Below are 26,468 nucleotides of genomic sequence, written 5' to 3' on the forward strand. Positions count from 1 at the left end.
CTTTGAATCAGCACCATTAATCAACCAATTGTGCTAGTATCAGGAGAAAGCAATTAATTATACACTTAAAGCCGAATGAATATTGCAATTTAAAGGTGAATAAAAAATAAACAATGCTATATACAGAGGCCGAGGATTCAATGTAGACGATATTAAGTAAATCTCAACTTGCTTCTTCGTCTCTCCTAGTTGCCAAATCCATATCATTATGTCTAACCGTCCCTTGCTTGTAGGCCGACATCGTCAATTACCCTGCCAACGTCCGCATAAATAGAAGAAGAATAATAATTGGTGCTGGAATTCAATGTCAGTACCAAGGCAACAAGACTCTTTCTCATAGCCATTAGAGGCTCAATCTCGGGACCTCTTAATGAGCTAATTCCTAGCCTCTATACAATTTGGTCGGAAGCAAATAGAGCTTCGGGGGCATGACAAGTGGCATCAATGGAACAGACAATGTCGACGCCCAAGTGCACTGAGATGGCCCACATTGGCCCACCGCCGCCACACGCAGTGTCAAGAACAATGTTGCTTGGGAGCGGGAGTGGGAGTGACCATTTTCAGAAGCTCCCGGTTTGGGAGCAAATCCGGAGCGATTTTTTAAATATATATATATATATATATATATATATATATATATATATTTTTTTTTTTTTTTTTTTTAATTTTTGATACATATATGTCAACAAAAACATGTAGAATGATGAATTAGACATAAAAAACATAAAAAAATTAAAAACATAGATTGATCTTTGAACTATACCACATCAATCATCTAGAAATTATAATCGTCATCAAGTTCATCAACCATGTCCACAAGTTAGTAAAATACATATTACAACTGCAACATATTGAGTCTCGTGAATCATGATTCATCAAATTCAATCTTAAAGTTTCAACTTCAAGCTTTCAAAATTGAAAATTCAATAACATTTATCATCATTGATCACCAAAGTTGTACTTGTAAGCTAAGTTTAACCATTACAAGAAGTAACATCTTAGATATTTCTAAGTCCTAACTTCTAACTGTTAACATGATATGAAATGTTATAAATTTATAAAATGAAACATGAATAATGAAATGAAATGAAACAACTTTAGTCTTTCATGAAGCATCATATTCATAATTCGCAATCATTACCAATGAGTTATAATTGCCAAGGCCCAACTTCAAACTTCAAATTTTCATTGTCACAGTGATATATTGTTTACAAAAAATATCATTATGATATGAAAGAGTCAAGGGTCAAGAGTCAAGGACTCAAAACTCAATAGTTATGAAAACTAAAGTCTAATAGAAACTAAAAAAGACAAGTAAATTGTAAATCTACATGTGGCCCTTGCCACGAGAGTCTCCAGGAGTATAAGCAGGTCGTGGTGGTCTTCTAGGAGTCTCCCGCACAGACCGACGACCAGAACTAGAACCTCCACGTGAGGGTGTAGATGGAGGTGGCGACAACAAAGGAACAAGACTCGGACTTTGCACTGCTACTGGATGGTGGAGGTGGAGGTGGCATGGCTGGTGCAGCTGCTTCATCTTCATCCCTTACAAGTTCCTCTTCCAGTTCTTCAAGATGTACAATGCCATCCTCCAAATTGTCATCATCTAGGTGATTGTCCCAAATTTTATATGTGGGATCCTCATAAGCCCGATCACAGTAATGACTCAACAACCTCAAGTTGTAGTGCACATAAACCAAGCTTTATGCTCGGTTTTCATTGAGTCTGTTTCTTTTCACATTATGTATGTAGCTGTAGGTGCTCCAACACCTCTCTGCAGAAGAAGTATTTACAACCTGTGAAAGAACTTTTTTTGCCAATTTTGGCAAAAGTCCCTGGCCGCCATATGTTTCCCACCATGTGAGAGTATCAAATTTATCTCTGTCGTCCATTGCATGGAAGTTACCATACAAACTAGTGCCACTGAAGTATCTGCCTATTTCAAGGCGCACAACTGCACATTCCTCCCTGTCAGGTATCAACTTTTCTAATGCTTCCAAATATCCTCTAGTTACCTCTGCATCTAAATGGGGTTTGGTCCTAATCCCACCCCCTTGTGTAGGTTGGCCCAACCAAGATGTAGAGTAGTATTTTGGCGTAAGGATATACGCCAAGCAATGTAGTGGAAGATTAAGTCTATTCCACCGTTCACACACATAATCGTGAATCAGGTTGTACAAGTCGGGATCTCTGTTATGAACAATATCTTTTATTTGCCCCAACATGGTATCCATCTGCTCATACACCTCGCCAATCACTGGTTTGTCTGTATCTGCAAACCGAATCATGTGATAAATGGGCTTGGTGAAATCCAATACTTGCCTCACACTTGTCCAAAACTGACCATCAAGAGCGGCCTCCTCCACTAGTTCAAAACCTCGCCTGTCAGCTGCATTTGTAGCCCTTTCCTTTAATACCTGCCAATGTGGACTTGATACCATGCTAGCCAATGACTCTCTTACCTTCAAAGGTGCCTGAAGGTGAGGTAATAGCTACCAAATCTAGTCTTCGCAATCTTCAACAACTCCAATCTCGAGTGATTGCAGAAAAGGCCATGGTATTGCTATGATTTGTAATAAATTTTATCATTTGTTTGCCTTTCTTGTACAAATCACCAATCCATTGGTATTGTGCATTTTTGTTTTTGACAACATCATGCATCAGAAGGTTCAATGTGTGAACCAAACATGCAGACCAAAATATGTTGGGGTATTTATCCTCAATAATTATTCTCGCTGCCTTACAATTAGGAGAATTATCTGTGATGACTTGGATGACATTGTATGGCCCAATACAGTCAATTGTTTCAAGTAATGCTTTTGCAATGTTGATGGCGGTCCTGAACTTGTCTGAGTAATCATGTGCAGTTAGAAAGATGGGACCACTAACAGACACAGCAATAACACTTATCAATGGCTTGCCTTTTACATTTTTCCATCCATCAGATACAATGGACACCCCATGGTCAATCCAAGAACTTTTCATTCTATTCAAAGAATGTGATATTTTTGCTTTTTCATGATCAAGGCCAACGGTTCTTGCCTTGTCATACCCAGGGCTCTTGTATCCTTTAGGGGCATCATTTATGGCAGAAACCATTTCGTGCCAATAAGGTGAGTGAAGAACATTGAATGGTATCCCACATGCATAGAGAAACCTGTAAACCTTTGAATCCACATCATTCCTACACCCCTCATCAAGGAAATCTGATATGGTTCTACGCCTTAAAGCTGATGAACCTGTGCCTCCATATCCACTACCTTGGGAGGATGCTGAAGGAGTTCTTTGTGATTGTGAGCTTGGTTCAAAGAAACCCCTTGATTTTTTTGATTTGTATTGGGCTTCCTCCTCTTCCCTTATGTATTTGCCTCTATTCGCTGCTGACACCGCTGGACAAGTTTTGATTCCTATTTGTTTGTCTCCATCCCATGGCCTTTTCCGGCAGAGGTGTCTTCTAGCACGGGTGTATGAACCTGTGTAATCATTGTTGCATGGGGCAATGAAATTTAGTGGTTCCACCCCCTCTCCCTGTTTCAGCCCTATTAACATATTTCCACAATGGGGTTTGGTCTTGTTTAGTTTTTTGAGGGTCATGTTCACCCTCCTCCAGCTCCTCCTCACCGGGGTTTTCATCAATTCAACTTTCTTCAGCTTCTTCATCCCCCTCTTCAGTTTGGCCCCTCTGTTTCCTACTCTCCAGCACCATAATAACCATAAAAGGGACCAAGAAGAGGAAAATGCCAAGAAATATAGCCATGTCCATGGTGTTTGATATTTGCAGGCTTTTGAATCTGCAAATTAATTTAATTTATTTAGATTAATAAATTTAATTTAGATTCATGATTTTTAAACTAAATAAGGTTAATAAACTAAATAAATAAAATTAAACTAACTATATTACTACCTATCTAAATTAAACTAACTAAACTAACTAAATTACTAAGTTACTTACCTCTTTGCAGGCTTGCTCCTTGCTCCTCGGTGCTTGCTCCTCGCTCCTTTGCTCTTGCTCTCCAGCTCTTCTCAACTCATTCAAGTGATAATGAAATGTTTTTTGGCCCATTGGGCTTTTAAAACATTTTTTATTATTTATTTATTTTATTTATTTTATTTTATTTTTTATTTTTATTTTTTTTTATTTTTTCGTCGGAACGCTCCCGGCTTCTGGCGCAGCCCGATTCGCTCCTGGAGCGATTTTTTAAAGGTCGGGAGTGATCACTCTCGGGCTTTTAATTTTGCTTCGGGAGCGACGCTCCCAACAACGCTCCCAAAATTGGCAGGGAGCGAATTTTTTTTAGTCGGGAGCGATTTCGTAAGCGTGCTCCCTAGCCGCTCTCGCCCGGAGCGCGGTTCAGGAGCGGGTTCAAGGGGGGGGGTGGCGCTCCCCCGCAACTCTGGTCAAGAACCTATTCCTCAAGCTTCATGCTCAACAGATATGCGACATGCTCCTCATGTAAGGAACTACCCTTCTGAAAATGCAGTGAGTGTAAATGTCAGTTGTAACTGCTTAAATAATTTGGACTGTGGACAAATGTCATGTGTGGAAGAAAAAGTAGACTGAGGTTGGCCTGACTATTTTCTAGAAGAGTTGCCTATTAGTGTAATTAATAAAATTAAAATTTGTAAATAGTTTTTTTATATATTTTTTATAATAAAATAATAAATATCATATAATTGGAAATGAATATGGTATATATTTCAAATCATATATATATATATAATATTAATTATTTTGTTAATAAATATACATGCTTTCTTAGGGCATTAACGACTTTTCAGGGTATTGAATTTATTTATGCATTCAAAAATATATTTTAAATAACAAAAAAGTCAAATTATATCATAAGATTCTAATGAAAAAACCATTTCATTTATAAGTTAAATTAAAATTTATTTTTATAAAAAATTAATAAAAATGATTTAAATTTTATCTTAAACTTTTATTTTATATTTTAAAATTCAATTTCACATTATAATTTTTTAATATTAAATGTTTTGTTATCCAACTACAACATTTATTGTAAATTATCTAACAAAAATTTAAATAAATAATATTATACTAGTATAATATATGTATTTATAAACCAATATATATATATATAAGTTTTCACAATTAAATATTTTGTTATCCAATTACAACATCTCTTCAAAGTTTATCCAACAAAAATTGAAATAAATAATATTATACTAGTATAATATATGCATTTATAAATGAAAATAGAGGTATAAAAAATATAAGATTAAAAATAATAATAACTACTATTAATTAATATATATTTATTTTAAAGAAGATTAGTTACATGTATTTTGAGATTAGTTACATGTATTTTGTATAAATTGGTTGGGAGAATTTGGTATTTGGGTAAATGAAAATAAAGGTATAAAAAAATATAAGATTAAAAATAATAATAATAACTATTAATTAATATATATTTATTTTAAAGAAGATTAGTTATATGTATTTTGTATAAATTGGTTGGGAGAATTTGGTATTTGGGTAGAATTCTTATGTTAGGTGTAAAGTTTATGATCATGAATATGGGCTAATTATAATATTTGAACAAGGTGGGTGGTGTTAATATTAGTCCCAACCATTTGGGAAACCTGCACAGGGATTTCATATCATTGACCAATATCTTACCATGTTCATTTATAAAAGGGGTTTAAAATTGTGTAAAATAAAGTTAATATATTGTAGGTATTGGGGGGTTGGCGAAGGAGGAGATGTAGGGTACCAAGGGGATTACAGGTATTGAGAGACATAAAAAAGAGTATCTAGTAAAAACAAGTGATCCATGGTAGCATAGTCCCTACCACATAAGTTTGAAATTCTTTTGTATGAATAATTTTATAATGGGTACATAGAATATATTTAATTAGGTTGAATGAGTATGTAACAGTTACATGCACGATTGGATTTGGGGATTATTTGGGGATTGTCTTCCTGTATACGTTGGTTGAATGGTCCAAAAGAAGATCCCATAATAAAGTGAGCTTAATTAGTCAAAGGGAAAATCGATTGTTGTAGTCTTGCTTTGATAGGGACTAATAAAGTAGATGTTCATTAAAATATTTGTTTTTTTTTTGTTTTTTGCCAAAGAAATGGATATGAAGATTTATATTAAAAAAGGGGGCCTGCGATCTGGACCAGAACCATTACAGTTCTTCAGAGTTGTCAATATCCCTTGAGGGTTTGAGAAGTTGAGCACATTGACTCAAACCAAACCCTCAAGCGAGTACTTCATATAAGACAAAAATTATATTCCCTTTCAAGCTAAAGATTTTCCAAAACACTACCAAAATCCAAATACATTTACATTCCATATCTTATTGCTTATCGATATGGATTTAATTGACTTCCCGTTTTCCTTTGTGAGAGGTTTTTGCCCTTTTTTCCAACTTGGATCCAACCCATGTTTTGTATTGACTTCGAGGATCATTTAAGTTGCCATTGTCGCTTTTTGAAGATTCTTCCTCATCTACCTAATCAACTAGAGAAATTTCATTTCCAATCTTGCTTCCTATGAATTCATAGGAGGATCCAATATTCGCAAGGGATTGATGAACATGGGCCTCCTTTGTAACTGATCTAATGGATCCTCTTTGACATGCACTTCTTCCTAACTGTCTTTTTCTTCCTTCAGTGGATCCTCTTTGACGTTCACTTCTTCCTTCAGTGGATCCTCTTTGACATGCACTTCTTCCTATTTGTTGTTTGCTTCCTCCTTATCTCTTGTCTTTTCTTCCTTGTATACAGTATATGTTCTCTTTGAGCACCTTCCCACCATTTGGGTCTTCGAATATTTTTCCGGACTCTATTGTTCTAAAATTGCTTGGGGCACTTTTTAATTACATGCCCTATTTCATAGCATGCTCGACAAAAAAATGAAACATTTTAATAATCAAGCTTCTGGACCCATACATGATCCAGAGCTGATAAGTTTATCTCAATAGGAAACCCTTTATTAAAATTCATCTCCACGCGTATTCGAGCATATGTAGGCTTAAGATAATGTTTAGTTTTTAAAATATGGTAGTCAAATTTCCCTATTGCATTTCCAATAGAAGTTAATAAAGAGACGTTCCAAAGATGCAGGGGAAGGTTCAAGAGCCTTACCCAAATAGGAGTCCAAGAGATCCATGCCAAAACTGAATCAAAAGAAGGAGATCGGGGCTGCATGAAGAGACCGACACTACCCCAGAACCAAGGTTTGGAATCACAAGCCAAACTTAGATTTGCAAAATATTTTTCACTGCTAATTAATTCATCCCCCAAGGGAACATTAAAGGTAGGAGCTTCTTGAACTATCAGAAGAGCAGATCCATATTTCAACATGGCATTGTAAGAAGCCTTAACTTATGCTACCTAAGAAGCAGATCTTGCAGAACTAACTGCCATTCCTTCAAGAGAAATTGTATTCTTAGTTGAATCATAGGAATTAACCATTATTCGTTAGGAAACTGCGCAATAGAGGAAGGGGCGACTAGCTAGGGTGAAATCCTAGTCGTCGCAGGGGGTTTACAAAGCCCAATCCATTAAGTTTTATAAATATTTGAATTTGTTAAGACTACACAATTTTGTAATTTCTTGAATTTTACAAAAAAAATTGTACATTACAGGATATGCACATTTGAATTTGTTAATATTACAAAGTCCTGTACATTGAAGAATGTGGCCATTAAACTATTTAATTTTGTTACATGGCATTGGTGTAAAAGATGAAGTTTGAAATTAGATATAGGTGGAAATTATATATTAATATTGTACCATACCACCTCACTCACAATTATAATTGTGACATTGATCATGAATGAGATTGATAAAAAAATTCCAATTTCAATGAGGAAATATGTGCATGCTAATTATGAAAAACACATTGTTCCAAATAATTCCATACTTATTTGATTTCATAACCATTCTTGGTTTCAAAAGAATTCATTTGATGGTGCTTACATTAATTCCAAAAAATAGAAAAGGTTACTTTGTTTGAGAGAACTGACGCAAAATGAAGAAATAGATTGTTCTTGGACATGTTTAATAATATAATCAACTATATTCTTTGAATTATAAATGTTCTATAATAGTATGTAGTGTTATTAGAAAAGGAAAATTTATACATGTCCATGTAAATTGGAAAATATTTTAAGTTAGTAAGACAAAATTATTCTTTGAAAAAATAACAAGGGGTAAAAAGAAACAACATGATCATAGCTCCGATAAGAGAGATTCCAAGTGTAGTTGCTCTGTTCCATTTTAACTAAGGTATAAAGAGTCCTTATAGGATCTCTTTGGCTTTAGGTTTTGCATATGCTAGCTCTCTAGAGTAATAACCAAACATTAAAAGTACGAGAAGTGCAATGAACAATTCCAATCTTCTGATCTAAAATGTCATAAATGATAGGATATGTATAATTTAGAAAACAAGCGAAAGATTAAAAAGCAAGAATAATTCACAATGTCAATGAAAATTCTAAAATATTATATAGAATGCCATGAATATAATTAGGTGGAAACAATAAAGCACCCCATATCTTTGCATTTCAAGGTGAAAAATTGTACCGAGTACAATTGGGAGAACACCGACCCATATAGGTATATGGAACAACATATTAAGAGTAGATGCACTACCTATTATTGTCATGAATACAATGAAGAAGAAACGGGAAATTACTGTTTAAATTAGATTAATATATTTTAAATTAACAAATCAAAATATAAACGATGTCATTCATATAAACTGCGAACCTTTGGGAATATTTGATGCTATAATAATCCATTTTGTTAGCACATAAGATGTAATTTATTTTCCTTTGGTGCTCTTTGCTCAGTTAGTGAAAGTCTGAACAAATTCATGGGTGGGCATCGTACTTGACAAAAATACTAATTCATTCCCATAATTGTTAAACAGAAGAAACATAGACGACATTGACCTGTGGTGACTCCAAAACTCACCACAAGGGATTGAATAATAAAGCCAAAGATTGATGCCACAAGAATTATCCATAGTAGCTACAAAGGATAATCTAAGTGCAACATCTCAGAGAAAAACAATTTATCATGATAAATTCTTGATTTCAATGAAGACCTAATCGACAATAATCTACATCACATATTTGTACTACGTGCCTAACTGCAAATTAGTCTCACTGAGATACATTGTGATATTACTTCAGGTAAATTCGATATGAATATATAGATAAAATTTATGAGTCATCTCTTTGAATAATAATTTATATTGCAATCCTTGTTCACCAAGGAAGACAAATTAGAGAGTTTAATTCACAAAGGTATTTGGACTAGGGAGTAGACTTTACACATGATTTCTAGGATCAAGATAGGCTATGCACACCATAAATCCAAGTTGGACATAAGCTAGAAATTTCTTCCACCCTGCCTTCGATAATATTTGATAGACACATTAAAAAGGCTAGATAATTGACTTTCCTTCTACTTTCATGCCATTTACTTCATACCTATAATATAGGTTATACTAAAAAATATGTTGAAAGTTAAAAACTTATAATTCAACAAGCTCAAAATGATAAGAATTCAAATAGAAGTTGAGTAAAAAAACTATAATGTTAAAGGTCACAAAACGTTTTCGTGGTAAGAGGCAATTACACTTAACAATCCTTTATTAATCCCTAACAACCTGGTGTAGTTGATAAGAATTAAGATATGAAACACTCAACCCCGTGGCAAGAATATTGAAATAGGCAATAATGCCACCTTTGACCTTGCTCGTAACTAGCGTCGACATCACAACATTTATGGATGAGGTTGGTATACAGATGTATAAATGACGTTATATCTTGGCAAGGCTATAATAAGACATTGAATTTATTGTTTAATCAGGTTTAAAAAAATAACTTTTAAAATTTCTTTAAAATATATTATTTATTTCTAAAGTTTAACATGATATTTTGTATAAGTCAAAGTTAAACTAATAATAGTCAAAGGGTAAATCGATTGCTAGGGGGTTTAAAAAAAGGGATCATGGGAGGTATTTATCAATACCAGACGAACTTAGAGATATTCTTTAATACTCCAAGAACCCACGTGACACGTCACAAGTTCGTCGAGTGAAGACCCCATGCTCCCTGTTGACTATAAATATTATATTGTATTTTATAAAAGTATTTAAATTTTGTAAAATATATAGGTAATAAGATTTTATCAAGGAAAAAGAAATAGTTGGCAATAACTTTTTATTTTTATTTTTTAAATAGGTAAAAATGAGAAAAAATATATTTACTAAGCTTCATGAGAATTCCTAAGAGGATCCTCAAGCTACATGTATGGAGGTTCACTTAAAGTTAATTAAGAACGAGGGCCATACACACAACATTTACCCAAATACATTTTAAGTGTCTAATGATAATAACCCATTGGAAATATTTCACTAGATTTTATTTGACCATAATGTTTCCCTAATCATGTTAGGTAATGGGTACTCCAACCAACCAAAAGCAATTTCACATCTTCCTCCAGGAAGAAAAAAAATGAAATGGAGATTGTGCCCCACAATAGTTTGATACTTTGTGGTTATTACACCTTCTTGAGTACTTTACCCTCTGCTTTACCAACTAACACCTCCTTAGAATCCCCTTAACTAAGAGAAAGGAAACTTCAACAAACCTCACAATTTGTGGCCCACCACTCTCATGACCCTAATTATGCAAGTTTTCACAGTTAATCATCGTGTTGTTAATGTGATTCTTTTGGAAGTCAATTGTGTAGGGTTTCTTGCAAAATTTTTGTTGTCCTCGATGATGGCTGGAGTGTACACTTGAAATGTTGGGCATTTTAGAAACCCTACATAATTGACTTCCAAAAGAATTGCATCAACCTCAATCTCATGATCCTTTTAATCACAAGAGGGAGCAAGCTTCAACTCTTGCAAATATACCCTGGGCACAACTCCTTGTTAGTCAAAATCAATCAAATAACAATTTATTGACCAAAAATAGTTTGGTTGAAGAGGGACGGGGGTATTTGGATAGTATTTTCCCAAAGATTGAATATAAAATAGAAAAATTATTAACACATTTGCTAATAGCTATACACTTAGTGTTTCTTTTTTTTTTGTGTAAGTGAGAAGATTATATTATATAACAAGTATAATACAAAAAGCTGCCGAAGCAGTGCGAGCAGGGATGTACAATATTCCTGGGCGAATCGCCTGCTCAGAGGAAGTGATACATATGGACCAAAAGAAAGCCCACCACGCAGGGTGGCGAGGAGCAGAGCAAAACATTACTATAACACTGGTACTACCGAAACTAGACAAGAGAAGTAACAACAAGCCAACAGACAAACACTAAGGCCGAGATAGCATAGTGAAAAAAAAACAGGGATAGCAAAAACCGAGACAGTAAGAGAGCCACCAGCATGTCCTTAGATGTATTTTCCCATCAGGCCGATGGTATCCAATCCTATGTCCTGGACGTGGCGATCAACCTTCGCCTGCATTTCTTCCAGGGAAGCAGGCTGGTTCGCAGCAGAAGTGGCTGGCTGAGCAGTAGGAGCTGTGTTGATGGAGTCTTTTAGTAGCCGGATGAGCAGCATTAGCATTCGGTTGAGGGTTTTGACAGCCTCATTCACAGAAGTAATCTTGCTGTCCAGGGCACTGTTGTAGTCTATAATCTTAGCCATTTGTTCTTCAGTGAGATTTACCTCTGTAACGATATGTTGCCTTTCCTTGTCAATGGAGTCCAGAGCCTTTGCAATCAGGGTTTTAGTGCGCCAGCTCTCCGCCTGGGTTCTCACGAATTGAGTAGCCCTCTTCGAGGGTGTGCCGGGGTCAGTCAACCAGTCGACCTCTGCAGCAATCTCCATATCCGTTCTGCCGCCCTCCTCATGCTTAGCCTGAGCTTCTAATTCTGCCATCTTGCGTTTTAATTTGGTAGCAGTCCTAGTCTCGTAACCACCTCTGGCTTCCTGAAGGTCACGGTTTGCTGCCTCGCAGCGACTGCCTCCCGCTTCCATAGCCAACCTCTCGTAACTTGCCCGAATTAAGCCAAACTTGTAAACAGAACCACTCTCAACGCACACTCGAAGAGCAATGAGGGGAACAGGGCAATAGCCCAAGCCTTTATAATGAAAACCTTGATGCTTCCTCATGAGAATGGAGTAAGTGCCTTTGAAGGTGGAGGTACTTTGCTGTTGAGTGTGCTGGAGAATCGCACAAGCGAGGCTGTCGCTGGTCGAATCGGAGCACATGATGTTACTTCCAGGCTGACGAGCCAGGCGCCAGGTGTGTGGTGAATTCCTTCTGATGGGGTGGTGGTGCGTGAAGATTGATATGCCCCGTATGCTGGCATGCTTGGTTCTGTTCCTTCGAGCCTTGTTCCACCTCCTTCCACTCAGAATTGCCATTAATGGCAATGAAATCTTGCTATACGGACCCTCACCATACGTACTGATAGGACGGTATCTGATGTAATGGATCCCGTCTCTTGAATCGTGATGATCGCCCATCTGCGAGAGCAGCTGCCGCCAGGAGCTCCACCTTTTCATATGTCCAATCATCCCATAGAGAGACTTGGGCTGATAATCCCTGCCGATTTCCTTGCGATTCCGAGACCGGGGCCAAGTGCCTTCCCCGATTAAGGTTGGGTAGCCTGGATTAAATCCTTCGCTGCCAGCTGTTCGCATGCTTCCTTTATGATTGGGTCGTCAATCTCCCGCCAGCACCTGTCCATGGCAATGTTTGGGTTGTCTGCTCCATAGTTTGCCAAATGGTCAGCTAGACCATTCGCCTTTCTCCTGATTGTCTGGAAGGTTAAACCTTTCATCTCCGTAATGAGCTCTGCTATGTTTTCCGTAGCTTTGGCGAGCCTCCAATGCTTGGTGGCTTTGCTGATGGGCGTTCCTGTCTGTAGGCGTTTAGCCGCCAATACACTTAGTGTTTCATATTCCATAATATATTTAAATAACTTATGTTCTTAACAGAGACCAATTGGTTCCATCCTACGTGACAACCAACCTATGCCCACGATTCAAAGCACAAGGAGGCTAATAGTAGTCACACACACACACACACACACATATATATAATTTTTTTTTTTTTAATTGGTTCCATCCTAAGTGACAACCAACCTATGCCCACGGTTCAAAGCATAAGGAGGCTAATAGTAGTCTCTCACACACACACACACACACATATATAAATTATTATTATTTTTTAATAGATTAGTCACATGCCTTTGCATTGCATAGCACTGGTTGCCAATGTAGAAAAATATACATACACACAATCATATTTTACAACTTTATTGTAGTATTGCCGAGGAGATGAAGAGATAAAAAAAATAAGGCGATGATTCATTACGATGAGATTTTCACACTTTGTAGTTGTGCACTTTTCTAATATACTTTTCATGTTAGCTCACTTGGTAACACTAGCTTCTTATAAACCTTTGATTTTTGGGAAGTTGTAGGTATCAATCAACTCTTGTTATATACTTCACCACTAAAAAGTGGTTAAGAGATTTTGACTTTCATATGGATATGGGTTAGGTTATAAAGACATGTTAGAGGATGTATACTTCACCACTAAAAAGTGATTAAGAGATTTTGACTTTCATATAAGTATGCGTTAGGTTATAAAGACACATTAGAGGATGTAGACCTTAACCAAGGGTTAAGTGGAAATTAAAATCTTAATTATAAATAAAAATAAATAATTAAAACCTTAAATTGTAAATAATAATGAATAAAGCACTTATATACATTTACTTTTATTATTCATCATATACCATGCTAAATTATATACTTATATTTAAGAAATTCTTGAAATAAATTATCATTAATACAATTCATTACCATTCCTTTAATCATAAACTTTGTTAACCTTTAACTTTCTTTATCAAGAATTAAGAATTTTAAGTTATTATTATTATTTTTTATTAAATTTTATAAATAAAGTATCAAATCCATTATATATATATATATGTATTTTTATGTATCTTTTTTTTTGATCAAGTAAGAGTGTAACCTTCTATTAATCAAGAGAAAATACATATTGTACAACACCAATACTAGCTATGTGAACCACTCAACAGACAACTGGGTTGACTAATCAAAACTACATAAGGACTATCTAACCGTCCTCAGAGTGGCACACGAAACCTTAAGCTCTTGATGTCAAAAATCTCGCTTATCACATAAACCTGCTAATCGCGCTATATTTCTATTATAATCCGTTTATAATAGAAATAACCACAAACACTCAATAACTAACCTTTTCGCCCTTTTCCTCGGTCCTTGCCAGACTTCAAAAAAAAAACCCGCGTTAATAACTTCATAGGGTCTGCTCCATTGCTATCGGTGCATCGCTTAACAACATTCCAACGCACCTTCACTTAACCTTCCTCCAATCGCCAATTAAACCGATCTCTACCATCTATTTCTTTCCGCAATCCAATGGTCAATAGCTTTTCCCGCTCAATCAAACTGCACGACACTCCTCCGTCGTTGATCTGCGCTTAATGGATCCGACGGTCCATAACGATTTCGGGTCGACAAACGTCACGGAGAAAACCCGCCTGAAAAGTGGTTTTATTATTTTCCTCTGCTGCTACATGTCGCTGGATTAATAGAATCAGGCGAATACCCAACAAAACCACTTACCATCCCACCTCCGCATATCTTCTTTTATTTATCTAAAAGTTAAACCTTTTCTTTATTTTAAAATATGGACTTTAATAATATAAATTTAGATTGGGAAAAAATTATCACTTAATTGTACTTTTAAAATTTTTCTAATTTAATTAATCTTCTTCGATGGAAGAACTTGCTACCTACACAATAGCAAGCTAATAAAAAGCTTTTAGTTATGTGCATCAAAACTTATCAATGCAAAATCAACAAAGATCTAAAATAGATTTAGATCTTATGCATATAAAGAATGCAGTATTAAATCCCCCATTTATTTGTTTTTGTGCCTTATTTATCTACCCAGTGATGTGTTGGTTTGCCTTGCTAATAATGCCAAAGTAATAATTAAAAATACTTTCATGTTGAAAAGACAATGAAATGGAAATCATCTCATGGGGTAAATGTAGATTTAAATCTTATGCATATAAAGAATGCAGTATTAAATTTCCCATTTATTGATTTTTGTGCCTTATTTATCTATTTATCTACCAAGTGATGTGTTGGTTTGCCTGGCTAATAATGCCAAAGTAATAATTAAAATACTTTCAAATTGAAAAAAGAAAATGAAAGTGGAAATCACCTCATGGGGTAAATACGCTATTTGACTTCTATTAATTAGAAAAAGTACACCAGTTTATTCAGTCATTTCACCCCTGTCATGGTCATGGTATTTGAAGGGTGCAATCAAATCCTGCGCTATTTGATCCCGCGAAACGATCCGTGTTTTTGGGAGCGGAGAGCAACGGGGAGTGGTCTTTCATGGGTTTTGAGCAGACGAGAGGAGGCGGAGGAGGAGGTGCGAAGATGACGCAGCATCAGGTGGTAACTACGGAATTGGTACGGCAGGCAACTGAGCGCTTACGAAAGCTTTGCAGGACGGGAGTCAAAGTCGAACTCAGAGATTTTTTCCAACTCTGCATCGTGCTCGCCAAGTAAGCAAGTTGATTTAATTCCGCCATTTCGAATGCCTTAATTATTATAAGAATGTATGGCTGGAACCAGAACTTGAAGTTGCAAATTTTTTGTTCTCAATTTGTTATTCAATTTTATTCTTAAAACATAGGCCTTCATATTTTTCCTTTTGCGCGAAGCATGGGCGGCATGAATTCATTGTTGATATATTCAGAAGGTTCACCTTGATGGTTGTTCTGCAAGAACCATAACGACCATGAAAATGGCTGAGAGAGAGAAAATAAATAACGTGCAGCCTACGCATGAACTTATCAATGAATTGGTCTTCGGGTCTTGTGACATTCATTACGATAGTGAACTATCTCCTAGGGTTTCGAACTTGTCACTTGCCTTGGCAAAACTCCCCTGCATAGTGTGAATTTGCAAAACTCAACAAAATTAGGGCTTAATGTGAAATTGTAAAGGTCGACTAAACCTCTTGAAGCTAACTGTTGGAAATTAGTGTATTTGATAGTACACTCTCTGACATTAGTTGGAAACTGTTAATGTTTTTCCAAAGGCTTTCGATACAAGTCCTATGTGAACTCTCTCAGGCCTCAACTTTCATATGCAAAAGAGGAATACGAGACCGACCATGCAATCTATATGCTGTCCAGGGAGCTGGGGTCTGTTTCTTGAGCTTTGAGTATTATAGTTAGGGCGTGTTAATCTCCAGAGGTCGAGGGAATGTGCAGAAGAGGAGATAATCAGATAGTTTGCTTCTGAGATAGTTCTCGGAATTGGATATCTGTTTTACTTATGAGGACAGAAATATAAAATTAAAATTTAATATCCTCTTGGTTCTGGTTTCGTAGAAATTATAAGGGAAAATAACTTATCGAGTGGATCTCGTTTAGTGGAGTGGATTGTCCAAATTTTTGCTGCACATATCTACTTCTTGCCTATTTCACATGCCTCTTCTCGTATCCTATTTCTGTTAAAATGTTTTAACTTTAGTCACTACGTTCACCAAAATTTCCCCCCAAAAAAGTCAAAATTCTAAACTTAAGCACCGGTGAATTTAATGACAGATTTAATAATAAGTTTTGAATCTAATGGTGAATTTTGAATTTTTTTCCATATCCTATTTCTGTTAAAATGTTATAACATTAGTCACCACGTTCAGCAAAATTTTCCCCAAAAAAAGTCAAAATTCCAATCTTAAGCACCGGTGAATTTAGTGACAGACTTAATAATAAGTTTTGAATCTAATGGTGAATTTTGAATTTTTTTTCCATGGAATTCATACCAATGTTATTTTGATCCACTTTTTTTCATTAAACAGAGAAAGAGAGAGAGATTTGAGCTATTCATTACGTTTAACAAGCCTTCAAGAAGTTATAACAAAAATTAATTAATTCTCTTGGCCTAAGTTAATGATGAATTTTCTTCATTGTTTTGCACTGGTGATTTTTTTACAAATTTCATTGTTGTCAAATTTGAACATGATCATGGATCACGTGACTTAGGTTTCAACTCTGTGATGCATTAGTTGATGATAATTCAAATTCCGTCTGTGAAAGTCGTTTCACAAGGAACATACAATTTATTTTATTAGAAAAGAAATCTGAGATAGGATCTGGCAAATTGACTTGCAAATAAAGGGAATGAAATTTGAAAAAATGCTAAACCTAACTGATAATAGCGAAATAATAGCAGCATATAGATCTACTACAGTGGTGTCACGAGCATTTACACCAAAATGCGTAATTGGGGGCACACAAATACCCAATGATGGAATGCACATGCAACTCCAGAAGCTAGGAAGCACTCCCCATTATGAGATTTGTATTAAGTGTGAATAGTAATAGTTTTTTTCTCGGTAAAGACTAAATCTATTAAGAAAAATCAATATAGTACAAACAGGAAAGGCAAAAGACCGTCAGACCGGAAATGATGGACACATCAACCTCGGTCCCGGAAGAGAGAAACAATCCCAGAGCTACAGGAAAGACAAAAGACCGACAGACCGGCAATGATAGAATCATCAACCTCGGTCTCGGAAGGAGGATAACAAACTCATCTACATCAGAAGAATTGATAGCAAATACTAACTGTCAAGCTGTTACCCCAGCGGGACAGTGATTTCACCACAATGTTTTTTCCCTTTCTTTTTGTTAACTTTTGTCCAGCCCTCATGAGGAGGATGGGCAAGAACAACTTGGAGACTGGAGTTCTCTATCATTGGGGACTCCTTCTCTGAATCAGAGGAAGAAGTCTCATGGGGACGTTTCTGGGAACTTGCTGTAACATGGGTGTGCTCCATATTGTTCATGGGCGGATCCATCGTCTGCGGCGTCTGATCTGGTTCTGACTCTCTTTCCTCCTTTTCCATGCTTGGATCCTTTTCCATACCAGGTGGGCAGGAGCTTCCGGATGGCGGCGGTGGGCAGGGGGCCCAACGCTTGGGCTTGGTATGAGAAAAGAGGCCCTTTTTTGCTCTTGCAGACAGAGATGGGCAAGAGTGATGCAGGTGCCCTGTTTGGTGACAATGGCGGCATCTGAAGGCAGTGTTCTCGTATTCTAGAAACTGGGTCCAAATGGCGTCCTTGATCTTGAGATTGATGAACTCTGGCAATCCCTTGCTTAAATCTAGCTCCACACAAACTCTGGCGTATGTATAGAGACCCTGCATCTCTCTCTTGTAATCTCCCTTCAGGAAGCTGCCCAAGGCATTGCCAATTTGCCTGTATACTTCTGTACGCCACAGGTGAATGGGGAGATTAGGCAGCCTGATCCATACCGGAGCCTTGGTGATGACTGCTGTAGCTGGGTCAAAGTCGGAGAACCAAGGAGTTAGGAAGAGACCAGCTGAACCCATGAACCAAGGGCCTTCGTCTAGGGCGAAGTAGCAATGCTCTAGGTCCTCGAACAGTACTATGAAATATCCTTTTGCGCAGAAATAGACCTTACATCGATCAGTCCAGTTGTCTTTGATCCATTCATAAAGATCCTGTGAGCGCGGCCAGAGTCCATTGAATCTGCAGATGATGGCTCTTTCAGCAAATTTCTGGGTTTCGTCTTCAAGATCAGGGTAGGAGATTTCAACAGATGGGATCTCCTCCACTTTGTCAACCAAAAAAGGCTTAGGAGAAGTCTGCATTGGTGGCTCTGTCTTTTCAGTCTGCTTGCCATGGACTGCATCTTTGTACGAAAAATCCTTAGCTGAGGAAGGCTTTCCCACAGCACCTCCTCTAAGACGAAGGGAAAGGATAATGGATGCATCTTTCTCAATGCCATAAAAAGAAATAGGAAAGAGATCCTCAAGATGTTTACCTTGGTAGAGAAGCCGTTGTTCGGCCGAGGGGATCCCCAGTTTAATGTCCAATGCATGCTTGAGATTCCTCACTGGATCCTCCTGGCAGACCCATTGAAGCATAGTTTTGCCTGAAAGGAGCCTGATTTGAATCTGGAAGGCTGCGGATGATTCTGAAGTCCTTTTTCCCCAACCGAACTGAGGAGCGGGAAGGCAAATGCCTTGAGAGAGATTCGAGTCCGGCTTTGGTCTAGCGAGCAGGGGCGGCATGCAACTGAATAGTGCCGTTCCTTCTTTTCTGGAAGGGCTGGTTCGAGGATAGGCTAAGGGAGCCGCCCATATTTCCTTGTTCACTGCTTCCGAAATCAGAAGGGAGCTACTCCGTCGCGCTGTGAATGCAGGGGAACGGGGCCATGCTTTCTCGAAGCTCTCCGATAAGAGGGTAGCAGGCACTACACCTCCTGAGATCTTGGCATGGAGATCTTGTATACCTGCCGTTGAGAGAAGACCCCATGATCTTTGCCCTGAACTTTTTAATCCCTTCGCGGCCGGAGCATTTTGTGACTCAACGGTCGCCTGGGGTCTGGAAGCGTCAAAGCTGGGGTACGAGCCAGTGCAAATGGCGTGAATTTGTTGCTGATCTGCAGCAGAGAGACTGCCCTGGAGTCTATGCGCAGGTCTCTCAAACCCTATCTTACCCAGCGCAGTCCAGGAGCCGACGGCGGCCGAGGGCAAGGAGATGGGGGAGCTAGGGTTCGCCATCTTTCAATCTTTCCCTTGTAATTTATTTAAAAAGGTAGTGGGCTTGGCCCGGTTTAGACTAACTACTCGCACGACGAGCTACGACCTTGCTCGGGATTGAACACAAGACCGGTCCGTCATGACGAGGCCGACTTTACCACTACGCCGCCTCCACGACCTTAAAAGGTAGTGGGCTTGGCCCGGTTTAGACTAACTACTCGCACGACGAGCTACGACCTTGCTCGGGATTGAACACAAGACCGATCCGTCATGACGAGGCCGACTTTACCACTACGCCGCCTTCACGACCTTGTGTGAATAGTAATAGTTGAGATACAAAGTTGGGGAATATCCCTATTTATACATGAGGAGGGGTGAAACGCTTTCATAGGGCTCAAGCAACCATTAATCCCCTTTTTACTTTAATAATGATAATAATGTACCTTATGATGCCCTTAGGCCTTAATAAAATATATTTGACATTTACGAAATCACATAGAATATTGGATCAGAGATCTTGATCCATGATACAAAATAACCAACTATTACAGATTTGTTTTTTGTTCAAGGGCACAACATGTCCTCCTCCTTAAGGGAGTTTTGCTTGAAAAGAATCAAATGGTTACCTTTTCCATGTCGCTTCTTTGCTATTGGTTATAGTGTTGAAACTATAGCTCGGTAGGTGATTCTGCATTGGTCAAGTGCCATGACATGCAGTGAATCACCAAAATTCTCTCACAACAAAATTATTTAATTATTTCCTAAGTTTGGACCTTAGGCATAAAGTCACTAATTAATTTTTTGACTTTATTGGCCAACTTTTATAAAGTTAAAAAGGTTAACAAAAGATTATATTGTGATTGTAGATCTCAAGTGTGGAGATGCAATCTCAACCCTCCATCACTTTGGAGATTAGGTCAGAAATTATAAAGAGGGAAATACGCTGTTGGAGAGGCATATCGATTTGGCACAAGTGACTAGGCTTTCAGCTAAGAAACAAGAGGTCAAACTGACAGCAAGAGAATACAACGAACATGTCAAGTTTCAGGGGCAACAAACAGACCAAGTTTGGATAGCAAGTAGACTGAGTTTATTTGTGTTAAAATTGGCAACTAGGGCCAAACTCCATGTGGGTCATCTTATTTATGGCAACTGATATTTTTTTTTGGATTCTTCTCTTCGAGAGGTGTTGTTATGAAACCAGCTCACAAAAAGATAGAAAAGATAGATCAACGACTTAAAAATCAGCCCCTTCGAGGGGGCAACCTCTTTTACATTACACAAATGAACAATTCTTGGATGATACAAATGACAAAACCTCCTTTTTATATATAGGAGTCTAAGGGGTCCCAATACAATCAGAGCTTACATAACAATAATATTGTAGGGACACAACAATAACAATAGTGGGCTTCTATGGGGCATAATAATAACAACATGGGGACTATATGGGCACAATAATACAATAAGGGGGTTGCACTAATAACAATAAGGGGTTACACTAATAGTATAGGGACCTAACACGCCCCTCCTTCAAAAAGTGTTGTCCTCAATGCTTGAGTAGTTCTGGATGTTTCTGTATAAAATTCTCATCCTCCCATGTGGAATCTTCAGCGGGTAAGTTCTTCCACTTGATGAGATACTCTAAAATTGATCGATTCCATAGCTGTCGATTTCTTGTTTTTGTGACTACTTCCGGTTCCAATATGATTTTTCCTTCCTCGTCAAGTTCTGACAATATTGTTTGAACTGGGATCTTCTCACCTATAACCTTCGTTAAGCATGAAACATGGAAAACTGGGTGCACTCGAGAAGATGCAGGAAGCTCCAATTTGTATGCCATAGTAACAATCTTTTGTAACACCTTGTATGGACCATAATACTTTGGTGATAATTTATTATCCTTCTTAGCTTGCTTGAGGGACATTTGTTTGTATGGTTGTAGTCGTAGAAATACCCAGTCACCTACATCAAAACTTCTTTCGCTGCAATGTTGATTTGCCTGTTGTTTCATTTTATTCTGCGCCAAAGTGAGGTTATCCTTTAAGAGTTTGAGAACTTGTTTTTGATGCTTGATGTGATCTTCCACTGCTTGAAAGTTAGAGTTTTCTTTTAAAGATGATGTGATGGACGGTGGATGATATCCATAAAGTGCCATAAATGGGGTCATTTTTGCTGCGGTATGGAAGGAAGTGTTACACCACTATTCAGCAAGAGGCAACCACTTGACCCATTGTATCTGTTTATCAGATACAAAGCAACGAAGATATCCTTCCAAACATTTTTTCACTATCTCAGTTTGCCCATCAGATTGAAGATGATAAGATGAGCTACGAGCTAACTGAGTACCCAAATATTCCACCTCTTGTACTCCCAAGAAACATTTGGAACTTTTTGCATATAATTGTTTCTCCTCCAATAGTTTGAGCGCCTTGTCAACATGTTGAACGTGATCCTTCCACGACTTGTTGTAGATTAGTCTATCATCAAAAAATACCAACACAAATTTTCTAAGGAAGGGTTTGAAAATGGAATTCATCAAACCTTGAAATGTAGAAGGTGCATTGGTAAGGCCAAAATGCATGACCAAAAATTCATAATGGCCCTCATGAGTTCTAAATGCTGTTTTTGGAATGTCTTCAGTCTTCATTCTGATTTGATGATATCCCGAACGAAGATCCAACTTGGTTATGTAAATTGCTCCATGTAATTCATCAATGACAGGAATGGGAAATTTATCGTTAATAGTAAGCTTGTTGAGCTCCCTATAATCCGGACACATCTGCCATGATCCATCCTTCTTGTGTACCAATACTACTGGAGCAGAGAAAGAACTTTGACTAGGTTGAATAGCATTTCTGCAACCATATGTTCAACTTCACTCTTTTAGGAATATGGATATCTGTAAGGCTTGATGTTTGGGGGAACACATCCTGGAATCAAATGAATAGCATGATCATGATTACGAATAGGTGGGAGGCCTTTGGGAGTCTCAAATACTTTGGAATGGTTGTCCAAAATGTTTTGGAGATCTAGAGAAATAGATGATTTCGATGTGGGAACCTATAGTGAACATAATTGTGCAATTACACCCCGTTGTTATTTCTTTAGAAGCTTTGTCATGCTGTTAGAGCTGATTATCTTTCTCGGTTTCCCTTCGATACCCCTTAATTCAACTTCCTTTCCTTCCCAATTTTTTTTTCAAGAAAAGTTCTTGAAAATTAAAAGCTATCGTACCCAAAGATTGTAGCCATTGGACTCCTAGTACAATATCTGCACCACCCATTGGAATGGAAAGCATTGGACTATTCAAGACATATTCTCCCATGGATAGCTTGATATTATGGCACTTTCCAGAGCAATTTATGGTTCCTCCATTTGCAACCATTACTTGACATTCTGGTGCTGGATATAGGAAGCAATTCAATTCCTTGGCTATCTTATACTGAATAAAGTTATGGGTACTACTTGAATCAATCAACACTATTACCTTTTTCTTCTTGATATGCCCTTCTATCTTGAGAGTTTGAGGAGTGGTAATTCCTGTCAATGCATTACAAGATATGGTCAGATTCATTTCTTCTTTCTCTGGGATTGGTTCCTGGTGTATATCCTCTTCTTTTGACATTTCTTGTTCATTTTCTTGCTCCTCTTCCCCATCTATGTAAATTAATTTCTTCTCAGCACACTTATGACCTTTAGTGTATTTTCTATCACAATTGTAACAAAGCCCTTTTGCTCTTTTTTCTTCCAATTGTTGTGGTGTCAACCTTGTAGGTGGTGAAAGGCTAGGAGAAACAACACTTCCATCTTTATAGTTGTGAGTGGTAGGCTTCTTTGTTTCCATAATTTTGCTTTTCATTTTTCTTGCCAACCTGAATGCCTTTTCCAATAAATTTGGTTCCCAAAGGCGAAACTCATGTTGAATGTTATCCTTTAAAGTCCCTATGAAGACATCAATCCTATGCTTCTCTGGAATATCATTTACCCTTATATTCAATTTTTGGAAGTCCTCAATGTGCTCTACCATTGAACCCTTTTGTTTGAGATTTATCAATTGGCTAAAGAAGGTGTTGCTCTTTGTATCCTCATAATGTGCTATCATTTCCTCCGTGAAAATTGACCAAGTGACAAGTGGTTTACGAGAACAAATCCCTTTATACCATAAAAATTGATTCGGTTCTAAATATAAAGATGCAATACGTACCTTTTGTAATAGTTGCACATCATGTAGATCAAAATATTTCTCCATCTATAGTATCCATGTTATGGGATCCTTGCCATCAAACTTCGTCATATCGATCTTTGGAATATGGTGGGTCTTCAATCCAATGTTAGATTCACGAAATCATGATTAACATTTATTTTTTCCTCATCATGAGTTTCCTTTGCTACCTTTTCGTCATTAGGAGGCCTCTCTTGTAGCAACTTTGTCCCAGCTTCCTTCAAACCGTACATGTCTTTCTTCAAATCTTCCATGCCTTTCTTCAAATCTTCTTCCATACCATCGATATTAGCTTCCATGGCACATATAAAACTATTTATCTTAGCTTCGATCGCATTCTTCAAATCATCCATCCAATTTTGCTTACTAGGTGTTTCTATTTTCTTGATTCGAGTCATTATTTTTCTTGCTTTTAGGAGCTCGATATTTAAACAACTGTAACTCTGTAATTTTAGATCTTCAAGTTCTAAAATTTTGGCTTGTGGTAGCCCTTTGAGTCCTCTTTCTAACCCCACCAGTCTGATCAATATTGGATTCTTCAATAAAGAGTTATGTCAAATCTCCTACGATGACCTGATTATAGACTGGTTCAATAGAGCAAACTTGTACGACCTACCACGTGTCACTGTTTCGACCTTCGGACTTGAAACAAATACATAGAAAAGTACAGTCCGTTCTCTTTCTGTAACTTCTTACGAAATTTCAATATGATGCTCAGAGAGAAAGTTATGACGATTTTCCCAAGGTCACCTGTTTGGAATGTAATTCAGGAGTCTGCAAAAACCCTAAATGTCTTGGATCGTATCTTCGAAAATATAGTGAAACAAGATTTGAAATTTGGGCTTGAGCTTCACCAAGATTTTGGCTCAAACGGGTTTTAATTTTAGAGTCTGAACCTTTGTAGAACAGAAATATATAGAGAAAATGCCACGATGACCTGTTTGAGATGGAATTATGGATCTTGCGAAAACCCTAACTTCCTCGGATCATATCTCCGAAAATATAGTGAGACAAGATCTGAAATTTGGATCCGAGGTTCAGAACGATTTCGGCTCAAATGAGGTTTTTTTTTAGCTTCTGAAACTTCATAGGGAAAAAGTTATAGCGAAAATGCCACGATAACCTGTTTGGAGTAGCGAAACCCTAGAATTCAAAGCTCTGATACCAAATATTATGAAACCAACTCACAAAAAGATAGAAAAGATAGATAAACGATTAAAAATCAGCCTCTTCGAGGGGGAAACCTCCTTTACATTAAACAAATGAACAATTCTTGGATGATACAAATGACAAGGCCTCCTTTCTATATATAGGAGTTTAAGGGGTCCCAATACAATCAGAGCCTACATAACAATAATATTGTAAGGGAACAACAATAACAATTGTGGGCTTCTATGAGGCATAATAATAACAACATGGGGACTATATGGGCACAATAATACAATAAGAGGGTTGCACTAATAATAATAAGGTGTTACACTAGTAGTATAGGGACCTAACAGGTGTAGGATTGATCTAAAGATTATCCGATTCCGACATGTATTTATGGAGATATGAATTTATTTATATTATTTTGACAATTTTTCAAGGTCGGCCAGCAAGCAAATTATCCCCAGCGCATCCTCAATGTTGCATTTAAATAGAGGAGACCTCAAGTCATTTGTGACACACATCACTCTTGATTTCTCTCTCCACTCGTTTGGGTTGTCCTCTCACAAAGAGGACGTGGTGGAAAGAAAGGTCAAGAGAGAAACCTAGTTGCAGTCTTAAAGGAGACATAGCCGCAGTCATAAAGGTGCCCTAGCTGCAGTTAAAGGTACCCTAGCCGGAGTCAAGGAGGAGGCTTGATCAGCAGTCAAGTGCAAGCCCTATACGCAGTCATGAAGGAGATCTGGCCACAGATCTAAAAGCCCCTATACGCAGTTAGAGGAGGAGCCCTAGCCGCAGTCAGTAGGAGCTCTAATACGTAGCAAGAGGAGGCCCTTATTCACAACAAGAGGGAGGCCCTAAGCCGCAGCAAGAGGAGCCTTATTTGCAGCAAAAGAAGAGCCCTATCCGCAACAAGATGAGCCCTAGCCGCAGTCAAGAGGGAGCCTTAACATAAGCTGAAGAAGCCTAGATGGACAGCGTGAAAATCTATGTGTTGTAGGTGACAGCGTGGCAAATGAGGCTGTTCCTAGGCATGCCTTAAGGACTGTTAGCAAGGTTTTGAATCCACAGTCATAAGGAGAAGTAGTATGTTGAAGAAGACTGCCCTCAAGACTTAGATCAGATCAACATAGGGCTAGATACATATGCGGATTGGGTGCTAACATTAAGCCGAGTTCTTGTAGTCTAATATCGCTGCGTTGATGATGTTTGTATAACTGTTTTGAGGACATTTGCTACAGGAGTTGCTATGTGCTAGGCCGCAGGCCATAGCACCATAGCAAGGGCTGCATAGGGCAGTCTAGAATGTGCCACAGTTTCACAGCAAAGGGAGGACTTACTCAAGCATATGCTGCAACTCTCTTAGGATTGTTTTGGGATCAACAAATCAACACTGTCAAGGGAGTTTAGGGCTGTTGCAAGTGCCCTAACCAGAACAACAATCTACTGCAGAATGAAATCAGAATTATGAGCAGTGTTTGGGC

At 37.7% G+C, this 26,468-nt stretch overlaps 1 protein-coding gene across 4 annotated transcripts in view; it reads left to right on the forward strand.

Annotated features, from left to right (window-relative positions):
* Window positions 1-15,324: 15,324 nt before the first annotated feature.
* Window positions 15,325-26,468, forward strand: part of LOC149158601 (uncharacterized) — a 384,530-nt gene continuing 373,386 nt past the window's right edge. For 2 of the 4 annotated variants that reach the window (XM_089436265.1, XM_089436266.1), the window contains exon 1: window positions 15,326-15,594. In XM_089436265.1, coding sequence (XP_089292391.1) covers window positions 15,422-15,594 — 173 coding nt within the window. In that variant the 5' untranslated portion in view covers window positions 15,326-15,421. Of the gene's footprint in view, window positions 15,595-26,468 lie in introns of all 4 variants that reach the window. The other 2 variants (XM_089436264.1, XM_089436267.1) reach the window with 2 other exon arrangements.

The sequence above is a fragment of the Pinus tabuliformis genome, chromosome 5_2 (genome assembly GCF_031772625.1).
Source record: "Pinus tabuliformis cultivar Carrire ecotype Pingquan chromosome 5_2, CPIR1, whole genome shotgun sequence".
Lineage (NCBI taxonomy): Eukaryota > Viridiplantae > Streptophyta > Pinopsida > Pinales > Pinaceae > Pinus > Pinus tabuliformis.